This window comes from Balearica regulorum, chromosome 12, assembly GCF_011004875.1.
Source record: "Balearica regulorum gibbericeps isolate bBalReg1 chromosome 12, bBalReg1.pri, whole genome shotgun sequence".
Classification (NCBI taxonomy): domain Eukaryota; kingdom Metazoa; phylum Chordata; class Aves; order Gruiformes; family Gruidae; genus Balearica; species Balearica regulorum.
The window spans coordinates 3,382,622-3,394,418 of NC_046195.1; the positions used below are offsets into that span (position 1 = coordinate 3,382,622).

The 11,797-nt window shown below is 40.8% G+C and overlaps 1 protein-coding gene across 9 annotated transcripts in view; it reads left to right on the forward strand.

Annotated features, from left to right (window-relative positions):
• Positions 1-8,651, forward strand: part of PEAK1 (pseudopodium enriched atypical kinase 1) — a 118,520-nt gene extending 109,869 nt beyond the window's left edge. For all 9 annotated transcript variants that reach the window (XM_075764695.1, XM_075764703.1, XM_075764698.1 and 6 more), the window contains one exon: positions 1,234-8,651. In XM_075764695.1, the coding sequence (XP_075620810.1) occupies positions 1,234-2,382 (1,149 nt within the window). In that variant the 3' untranslated portion in view covers positions 2,383-8,651. The remainder of the gene's footprint in view (positions 1-1,233) is intronic.
• Positions 8,652-11,797: the final 3,146 nt, after the last annotated feature.

Here is an 11,797-nt window from a genome sequence, read left to right on the forward strand (position 1 = left end):
GGCTCCTTGCTGTTTGTGACTGTGTAGAACTAGTGCTGACTTATACTAACCTTAGTTATCTGGCTTTCCTTGGCTTTCAGAGATGATCTAAGGGAAGCTGTAACTTCATCTGAAGAGAGATGTCTTCCTGTTTTCTCTCCTCCTGAGCTTTGCAGTGAAGACCTGTTGGTGCATTACACCAATTTAATACTTAGGTGCTAACCTTGTAAAGATTAAAACATACACTTAACCTTACATGCTTTGAACGATGTCACTGAAGTGAGGAGAACTAAGGTTAATATGCAAAGGTTAACATCCCTGAGTCTTTGTAGGGCTGTAATTTTAATTAGTAAATGCCTTAGAACGCAGGCCCTAATAGAGGCTGTCCAGTGGTTGTTGTAAGGGGATTGGATCTGCCAGTTGTTACGGCAGTGCAAACAATTAATAAGGATAATTATTATGGTGATAATGTATGTATCAACAAGATATTGCTGACAGAAATTAAATACAGCTGTATATTGCAAAATAAAAACATATTCTTAGGATCTTGATAAATGATGGAAAGCAATTAAGGTACTGTGTTCTAATGAGTTTCCATTTATCACCTGAGCCACAGCAAGTATGCTTGCCAGCAGTCCCTGCCATGCACACATACACCCCTCACTGCAGATGTGATGTGCTAGCTTGACAGAGCTGCAGCTAATAGATTCCACTTTCCAATTACAGTGGGCAAGCAGCATGCATCCAGTCACTTAACTCAGCTGACAGGTGGTAACTTGTTACGCCATGCTAACTCAGTCGCGTGCAATTGTTTGATCGTATCCTCAAATATTCTATACATGTTCTGCTATTGCTATTGATTATTTCTACCTTGTCCAAGCTTCACACAAAGCTGAGAAGAACACAAAATATAATGATATGGATAAGCAAGTAACTATAAAGTAAGCTTCACTGTGAATTTACCATATATGAGCTGCTATTCTGACAACCTGCCTGAATGGTGTTTGCCATTGAATAATATATGTACAGGCAGAGCTGTCTACACATGTTGGTCTGTAGTTGCTTACTATCCAACGGAAACCATTCATGTGCCTTAAGGTAGTCTGCCAAGGTCAGTTCAGTACAAAATTTTTCAGTGCTTGTGTTTAGGGCTAGACTGTGGATACCCTGAATCAGCAAGGTACATGTTAAAAAAATAATACAGAATTTACAAATTTAAGAGTTATGTTTGTTCTGTTTATTTTCTTCCCCCAGATTTGTAAGAGCAAAGCTAAGGAATCCCAGCAGTATTATCACAGCCTATCTATCCGGCAGAGTCTGGCTATCAACTTTAACATCCAACAGGACTGTGGCCACTTCCTTGCTGAAGTGCCAGTTCGTCTCCTTCCATGGGAGGATGCCGATGCACCAGAGGCAGAAGAAGAAGAACAGGAAGAAGAGGAGAAAGATTCTGAGCAAAAGAACAGAGAAGCTACAGAGGCTTCACAGAAAGACAGCTCAAGCAACCAAGGGACCATCAGCAAGCCACGTAGCCGTGTCGTGGTCATCACGCGGGAGGTCCCGTACTTAACAGTGGCCGACTTTGTACGGGAATCTGTGCCCCGCCATGCAAAAAGCCCAGATTTATATGAGAGGCAGGTCTGTCTACTACTCTTACAGCTGTGCTTGGGCCTTGAGCACCTGAAACCCTATCATATCACACACTGTGATCTGCGGTTAGAGAACCTGCTGCTGGTTCATTCCAGACCAGGAAGCAGCCCTCTGAGCTCTGAGTCCATGGAACCCAGTCCCAACACTGCTTGCCCAGCCAGATTAATAGTGAGCAATTTCTCCCAGGCCAAGCAGAAGAGTCACATGGTGGATCCTGAGGTCCTACGGGATCAGTCCCGCCTGGCTCCAGAAATCATCACCGCAACACAGTACAAAAAGTGTGATGAGTTCCAGACTGGCATCCTCATCTATGAAATGCTGCACTTACCCAATCCCTTTGATGAGAATCCAGAGCTGAAGGAGAAGGAGTATACTCGTGCTGATCTCCCCAAGATCCCTTGCCGTTCCCTCTACTCTCAGGGGCTTCAACAACTTGCCAGCTGCCTACTGAATCCTAACCCTTCAGAGAGGATCCTGATATCAGAAGCCAAGGGAATCCTTCAGTGTTTGCTTTGGGGTCCACGCGAGGACTTATTCCACGCTCTAAGTACATCTTCCAACCCTGCCCGGAGAGATGCTGTACTTCAGAACTGGCTGGATATAAAAAGGACGCTGCTGATGATCAAGTTTGCAGAGAAGTCCTTGGACAGGGACTGTGGAGTTATTCTGGAAGACTGGCTTTGTTGTCAGTATCTGGCTTTTGCCACTATAGACTCACTTCATCGCATTGTGAGAATCATGCAGCAGCACTAGTTTGTAGAGCCTGTTGCTTTTCATGAAGCACCCCCCCCCCCCTCCACCCCAGCCCTCATTCCAGCCTGCCCTAGGGCTCATAGTTTGTACAAGTGTTAAAAAATAGCCTAGATATCAAAGCCAGCAACTCTGAGCAAATAGGTTCTAATTGGAGAAATTGCATCCTGTACCCAATATGACAGAAACTTTACTTTTTTGCCAGGCCTGTTAGGGACTGATTATATATACATGACTGCATTTGGATCAGACAGTATGTGATTTGATTAGTATCTGGCTGAAAAGGAGAGCAAACTTTGATGCCACTATTTCTACCACTGCAGTAAACAAATTGCCCTCCTCTTCTTGGTAGTTTCTGTCATTTCCGTATGTAGCATTAGTTAGTGAATAGCAGTGACCATAAGCAGAGATGGATTAGTAGTAAATACGAGATGAATGATCCACCATGCCACAAAACACTCATTTTCTTCCATTCCATATACCACGCAAAACTTTCTCTCAGCTTATTCAGTCCCCTGCAAGCGGGCTGGACTCCTCTTTCTGTTGGTCTCAATCAAACAGATTCTAATCTTTCTGTTACACTTTACACCTCCTTTTTTTCCTTCCCAGACGTGGTTATCCTGCTGATTGTGGCACGTGTCAGTGTTCATCTGCGGCAACTGTGTTCAGTCCTCTTCCCTCCTTCTCTGCCTCTGACTCATTGCCTACCCATATCCTTTCTAACCATGGATCCCTGATTTTCAACAATGCTGCCTTAAATCAGACCATTACCCTTAACTTAAGAATTCTGCATTAAAAAGCAGAATATGCACACTTTGTCTATCCCATTTTTTACATGACATTCAGCAGTCTGGACTGTGATGTACTGTAGCTCTAACCACGTTTATACAAGAACAATACAACACATGGTGGGCAATTGAAATTCCCCTTCCATCGCAAAAGGCGCTAAAGCCTGACTTGAAATGGATAGGACGTACATAACCTTCTCTGACAATCACCGCTATGAAGCGGGGATGAAAATAACAGCCACCTCTTCGGTTTTATTTTGGTTTGCTCTTGTCACTTGTGCCATATTGCAAAGTGGGACTGAAATTGGCTCTGCTGGTATGCTGGCAGGAGATAGAAATGTTTAGAGCTTGTCTGTGTGTAGCTAACAGGCCACATGGAGACACTCTTACTGCAGACACAGTTCTCTGAAGGGTAAAAACAAGGGGGCAAAAACACTGTTGTTTAATTATTGAGGGAGCTGTTAAGTTTGGCAGCCGCAACTAACAGTATCGTGATCCATTTTTCCCACAGTGGTGTTTGGCTCCATCTCTCTTGTCTGTTGTAACTAGTGTTTTCTAATGTTGTTATAGACAACACCCTAAAAATGGAACGTTGTCAGAATAGCTCAAAGAGCATTGCAGACAGAGTTTTGGACTGGAGCAGGAATTAGCGAGGATTAGAGAGACAGAATTTTTGAAAACTCAACCTGAAGGAGCTTTTCACTGTTAGAGGCCGCTGCTGACTTCCTTTCCTGACCTAACGGCCGTTTCCTATGGAACCTCTGCAGTTGTACAGGCGGTATCTTTGCTCAGTATTGCTAGGCTCTGAATTGTTTCCTGAATCGCTCTGAAGAATTGATCTGGATGCAGGGGAAAAAGTGATACCGAATATTCTGACTGGGTGATGGAAAGCAGACAGCCCTAGTTATAAGCCTGTGCTTCTCTCCTATGGATCTATGTGCAATTCTTGTATGTATTTTTTAAAGCTGTACATTACAGTGTTCACTTTACACACCAGCCTTTACCTGATGCTAGATCTGCAGCCCCTTCCTTTACTTTCCTGGCACATAAATGCACAGATCTCCATGTGTTCTTTTTATGGATTGATGTTTCATTTTAATTGTTAAAACTGTGAGGAATCAATTCACTTCAGCCTTGAAACAAATAGCCACTTTATACAGCATATGCGTGCTTGGACCAGATGCATGGAAACTGAACAAACAGTCCTGCAGGCTTAAAGTCAGCAAAACTAGCTCTGGAACCACACCATACATTTGGAGGGGTTGAAATGTCTGTATTATTCTTCTCTGGCATCTATCAGAGCTAAGCTGAATAGTGTGTGGAAGCCTACATCGATTGTGCCGTAGTATATAGACTTTGTGACCTTTCTAAAGATTTTTTTGAAACTTCTGATTGTTATTCTTGTGTTTGATTCACCTGTATCAGTGAAGGATCAGGCAAGGATAAGGATAATATATTTTAATGTGTTATATATTATTTTCTTTCTCCTTTTGGCAAAAAGGTTAGGATGGCGGCATTGATGCAGAAAGAGGACAGTGCATTAAAAGCCCAAGTGCAATGTATGTAGTTGAGGTACTTCTACTACATCAGGAAAGAAAGTTTTTACACTACTGCTGAGCAGCTCATAGAAGAACCTTTACAAAGAATCACACGTGTTCAATGCGGCCCTGCTTTATCCGGACACAGGAGGGCAATGCTCTCATAGCTTAAATACACTGAGCATGACAAGTAACTCACATACTATCTGCTAGCTATTAGTCACAATGTGTGGAACTACTAGTAGGGCTTCTTGTTCTCTGTGGTCTGGTCTTGTGTTTGTTTCATGGTGCGTGTGCACACGTAACTTCTCACCTAACTCATATAGGCTGTACAAGCAATTCTTGGACCGCTTCCCATTGCAGTGGGCTCGTTCCTTGAAGCTGGTAGGTGCCTCCGTGTTTACGGACACATGTTCTCAGTGTCACTTTCTTGTCAACATGCACATGCAAAGTTGAATTTGGAATGTTTTACAACCATATGTATTTAATGCAGCTGGTCCGAAGCCTTTGTATCTCTAGCTATCTAATTTCAGTTTGTATCTTTTGTGATGAACCAATACTCATTTTAGCTCTGCAGTATAATGAAGCATGGATAGATGTTCACTAACAATCTCTTTCTTGTGCAGCACTGGGTAAACTTTAGCAATTTGTAATGTTGTGTGGTTTTTTCTTTAAAAAAGACAGACTGGTCAAAGTAGTCGAACACAATCTAGCCTGAGCTATTCCTGGGGAGCTTGAGGCTGACTTTGCAGATATGCCCGTAACTGATTATTGTAACTGTGTTTGTGGTGGTTCTCCATCCTGGCAACAGATTGTGCCACATAAACATCCGAGAATGTATGCATTAAACTGATTGTAAACAAATCCTAAGAATGCTACAGCATAATTGCTAAGCAAAAGGAAAAAAACCCGCTCTGTTTGTAACTGGGATCCTGTGTGTGACAGGAACAAAACCCCTGGCTGTGCATGTTAAAACTTACTTGAATATGTGCACAGATCTTGAAATTTTTTTTTAGCAATGTCGCACTTTCAGTTGAGCTCAAGAAATAGGAAGAGCTGCAAATCTAAGATAACAGTATTGGCTGTAAATATATATTTTTCTATTAATAAAAGCTGTCATTCAAATATTTTTAACATGAACTCTAAAGATTTTTCCAATGGAAACTAATTTTTGGAAGAATCAAATGCTTGTTTGAAGAATTATGATGAGTGGTTTCTGATCCTATTAGAGCCATTAAAAACCTCTCTAATGTTACAGAGAGAGCACAGTGATTGGATTCACAATGTTTAGTGCCTTGTCAAAAAACTAAAATGTAGCTGGTCAGTCAGTGGAAATCTTACCCTTTTCATAATAGCCCTAAAATAATACTGCCCACATTAAGATGCAAAAGACTTTACAAAATTAAATGCTATACTTTGTATGCTACTGAGTTGATCTATTCAATAAGATTTGTTTCTGGAGTTTATGTGAACAAGTTCCTTTAAGTTACTTGTAGTACAGCATAAACCTGAAGTAACAAAACTGTGGGCTTTCAAATTTGGGATCTGGATAGGGAGAATAATAGTAGATAACAAGTCAAACGGTCTAGACTGACCACAGCATCAAAAGAAGCCTATTGCTTTGACAATCTACTGCAAACACTCAGCGTCTAGGAGATGAGGAATCTGATTAGTCTGGAAGAAGCGGTGAAGGTAAGATGCAAGGCTCCTGCTGTATGTAGGTAGTGGATGTGCTGCACACTGTACTCTGTGGTGTGAAACGCAAACCTCTGTTAAAACAGGAGTTCTAAAAAAAATCTACTCCTGAGATATTATGGAAAATGGTTTTGGTTTGTATTTCTTAAATGGGAATTATTCACTAATTATCTTTAAAACCTCAGATCTGATCCAGTCGATATGCATAACCAGGTGAATATAATGAGAATCTACTAGTGAAAACTTACCTACAAATTTTCAGGAATTTTAAAACTAGAATTCTATTGTGGAGCCTTTGGAATGTCCAAATATAGAAGCCTGGTCTCATTTCAATATTCAGACATGATGAAATCAGTAACTCGAGCTAGGATATCATGTTCCTGGCCCATAGTCAAGAATGCATGTAGCATTACAGAAATGTTCCACCTTAAATCTTTCATGTTCCCGCATCCCGGCAGCACCCACAAGATATGAATGGATCATCTTGACGTTTTAACACTAGGGAATTTCCCACATATTAGAGCGAAAAAATATATTATTTAAATAAATCACATATGTGTTAGGGTTCAGCTACTTGGAGAATTTATTCAGCAGCTTCACGCTGTAGGTCCTTAACTTTAGCATGTAAAAATATTTGCTGCTGAAAAAAAAGGTATCTCTCAATTCTTGTGCTGAGATGCCCCACCTAAATTATTTTGTTGTTTGTTTCTAATAGCAATTAATTTCATATGTAAATATAAATTAAATAGTCCTGGTTTTATTTAAATCAATTGTAACTTTTCTGAGGGATATAATGGAAACTGAATCAGACCTTTTAATGCACTTTCCTTTCCCCCCGTCCCCAAATAGGAATTAAGCTGTTTCTCTGTAGAAGCAGTACATGACCATTATTCCCTGCATGACTAGGCCATCTATTTTACTCTGATTTTGCAGAGGTAGTGTTGGTTCTGCTAAAACTCCTGGAAAACCTAGAGCACAAGCAGAGCCCTTCAGTCCATGGAGAGAGAGAGATGTGGTGATGATGATTTAGTTAATGCATTAAGATAACATCAAAGAACTGCAGAATAGAATTTTAAATACGTCTATAAAAATACACCTGTGGAAATAGTCTATAAACAATTGTCTGGATTCCAAACGCTTCAAGGGAGAAATACACAAAAAACACTTTTTGAAATAAATCCTGGGGAGAAATGTCTTTAGGGCACCCTCAGTTCCAAAAGGAGGAGCAAGTCTTTCCCACTGCTGTGTTGCAGAGAATTTCTAGTAGACGTTTGTATGGATTTTGTTATTCACCTGGATGCAGTATTAGAAGGATGGTGATTTTGAATAGAGTAGAATGTAATTTAAATAATTCCCTGTAAGTCTCCTTGCATTGGTGCTCCGCTCAGCATTTAATTGGAAACCACAGAATGCTTTCAGATCAAGCAGAGTTGCCAGTGAGAAATGCATTTTACCACTCTACAGAATTTGAGAATTTGGTTTGTACTTCAGACTATTTATTTATTTTTTTTCATAAATCCAAGGGGAAGATTTCAGGGATTTAGAAGAGGTTGGAACTTTTTTTATATGGAAGAAATATTTGTTCATATATATACACATACATACATATATATATGAGTGCGTGGGGGAGTGTTTTAATATATATGTATGTATATGAATTTTTGTATCCCAAAAGTATTCTTTGCCCCTTTTTGCTTGAAAATATATATATATTATATATTGTATATATAATATATATTTAAGGTTGTGTAAATTTGAATATAGTCATTTCATAAATAACACCTCTTCAAAAACTACTCAAAACTTCTGTTTCTTTGTCCTTTGGCTTGTTGGTATTAGAAGGTTTTGCAGTTGAAATGCTTGGGTTTTTTTCTTTTAAAACTTAATTATGCTGAGCATTTAAGAATATGTTCTTGTTTTTAATAAAAGGGGGAATTTTTTTTTAATTAGGGATTCCAAAATCAATGGACTACTTTTAAATGGGATTTCTTTAAATCCCTTGAATAAGGGATTTTTTTTTTTATTTCAACTCCATTCTTGTGGGTAATTTGTATTTGGAATTCCTGGTTGCATTGCTTTATCTGGTGCTTCATATTGATATTTACACATTTTTATATATATATATAAACTTCAAGCCTTCCTTTGTGATCAGGGGCAGTTACACTCTGGTTTGCTGTGGTACTTTGCTGTGTACTCTGTGGCATTCATGTTACTGTGTAAATAAACTAGTTTTATTACACTCAAAATCAAACTTGCCGTTGTCTCATTTTTCTCTCTTCCTAGGCATAAAATGAAAAAGCATGTGGCAAGGCCAGCAAAAGATTTTGCTACAAGAACAGCTGGCTGGTTTGCAGCAGCAGTTAGCGTGCAAGCATGGCAGATACAAACTTCAGTTGATGAGACTAAAGCTCAGCACCACCAGTCGTGCCACCACGGTGACCGGGCACCCAGCCGCAGGAATTGCCAGTGCTTGGGACATCGCGCCACCTCCCACCTCTGGTGTTTTCCCCAGAAGTCTCACCGTGGCTGGCACTGTTTCGGCTCCATCTGGACAAGTGGCGGCAGCAGCCCAAAATTAAACTGGCCACCATCGGCTGCTGTTGAGTGAACCACTGTCTTGTAAGGTTGTCTTGGAGAGAAGTGACTAGACACACTAATGAAAACTGAGACAGCTGCGTGTCTGCACTGGGGCAACTGTTATTACTAAAGGAGCTGAGCCAAAGTTAGCTATTTCCCAAGTGTGGACAGGTCTTAAATGACCTGCTGTGAAAGAATAAAATGACTCTTAAGTCAATTTTTTTATATGCTGTAACAAAGCAGGATGCCTCTAAGGCAGTCGTCTGCAGTGGAATTAACTTTGTGTCTGATCTGTTACCTTGAAGCATACAGCCTGATGGAGGGTCTGTGAAAAACAGATGGGATAATATGCATCTTCCGTGATCATGCAGACACACTTCAGTGGCAGTGAGATCAAACAGCTCAATTTTGTACCTAGATTTGATAGGCAGCAATGGTGGCTGCAGATGCTAATTTATTAGCATAGAACAGATGACACTGTATACATCGGAGCAATGCTGTGCTTTGGCATGACAATCACACTGCTCCCAAACACTCTTTAAAGAAAAAAAAACCAAACAAAAAAACTCTGAAAATGTACTCTGAGGGCTCTCTTCTTCCCACAGTTACAGTGGCTTGGCACAGGTACGTCATCAATGTCAGTATGATCAGAATTAGTCTCAATTGTAAGTACTAGAGGCCTTTCACATTTATTCCTTAGACACTGTTTCAAAGCCTTTCAAAACCAGCTTAAGCTATTGTCCTCATCCTTTTAAAAATACAAAGCTAATTGACTCCAGAGGTGTCAGTAAATACGCAACACGTTTAACAGCCTGAAAGATATTTTGGCTTTGCCAGAGTAATCCCTGTTCACTTCAACAAAGTGCCATGGACTTAGCTAAACAGAGTTAGATTATGCCATTTGTCAGTGGCAATCACCACTCTGGAGGGAAAAGATGCAAAAATAGACTGAAACCTTGTCAAGATACGATAATTATAGTAGTTTAAGTAAAATCTGTTTTAAATTAATTTAGTTATGTCAGTGCAAACTCTCTTGTGGGTGTCCTTAAGCGGTCGCAGTCTGGCATTCCCATTTCAGCTTGTGCCAGACATGAACACAAGTGAAGCCAACAGATGCCTAGTTTTGGCTGATGCAAGAATGTCTGTATCAGGTTTTTCACCAACTCAGAAATTCACCTTATGGTAGACAGGCCCTAAGGATCTATGTTCCTCTACATTATAAACCTTTATTTTCTAGAAAATCTCCATGCATCACTAGAGCTCTGCAGGCTGCTTGTTTTGCCCAAGTTAGTGAGCTTCTGTGCTGCCATGTATGAATGACGCCATCCTCTTTACCTACCATTGGGTTTAACCAGAACTGGATAGAAGCACCTAGCTCACAAGGCAAACTGTTAAAACATTTGCCACAATCTATCCTGCAGAGAAAGGCTGTAGTTTCAATTTTGAGCTAAGACTCGTAGCTCTGTAGAGAAAGATACACATTAAAACACTGTGTTGGGCCTTCACTTCACTTGGTGCTGCTGCGGCTGTCTGAGGAGGCCACACTAGAGCCTGGTGCTCAGCTCATCCACTTGAAGATAGTGGCAGGCTTCTCGCCATCAGTGCAACGCTTTCAGATGAGCACGAAAGTCACTGTCTGGCAAACAGACGCTGGGGGAGCCCCTGGGAGGGCAGCTTGGGAACTCTGAAGCAAATTTGCATCTGTCAAATCAGAGAACTCAAAACTATGCCTATCAAACATGCTTTTTCTATTAGCATCTCCTGCTCTCACCCCCTTGTTTTGCAGTCATTAAGGTGTTATATCATCACATTGCAGCTGGCGGAGTCAGGATGTGCACAGAAGTGGACGGACACAGGAAATAACTGACAGTCATTTAAGGTAAAGCTATAAAACTCTCTACTACATCTTATACTCCAAAAGGGGAAGGAATGGGAATGGGGAGGCTTATTGCAAAGGTATGCAGCAATGTCTGTTCTTTTTGGTACCAGCCAGCAACAAAACGAACCCTGTTGAACAAACACACAGAAAAGTGCATTCTCAACCTGCTGCGTGGCGTTTTATGGGTACTGGGATGTGCTGTGTCACTGGTATCACCCAAAGCACTTGGGGTGGGAGAGCCCATACTTCCCTGTGCAGCACCATGCTGCCGTTTAGAGACAGAACAGCTCCAGGGACAGCCCGTGTGTGCAGTGGGGCAGGGGACAGTTACAGATCTAATGGCAGATGTTAGGGTTTGCCTGATTTCATTGAAGTCCTAATGGTCCAGATTAACTGTAGCGAACAGCAGAAGATTAACCTTAAACATTAAATCCCTGCAGTTTATCTGTAAAAAGCAAGCTATTACCTTTGCACCTCTCCAAAGTGCAAAAGAACATAAATGTTCTTCTAAAGAAAATGGAGAATTAAATCAAGATAATAAAATTCTCCTGGTTCCTACATGGGCCCTAAATTTAAATCAAGTTACTGCTGGAAATGGGCCAGTAGTTTGCCCATGTACAGCCCACTACCTCAACCATCAAAAGATAAGGAATGCCCCATAACCTGCGAGCCAGTCATGCAGCTTCTCTTGTCCAGGGGAGAAAGTCTCCTTCCAAATTTTTTCCATTTATATTACTGGAAAAAAGGTTTATGCTCTGCTATATTAATACTCTAGCTTACGTATTTGTGTTTGTACAGGAATTATTGCTAAAGCTGTGATCACAAGACACGAGGGTGTGCTTTGGCTTCAAACAAGAGGGAGCAACAGGATGCCAGATGATGTTGTGGGATACCACATGACAAATTTTGTAATGGTATCAGCAACAAATGTTTTTATACTG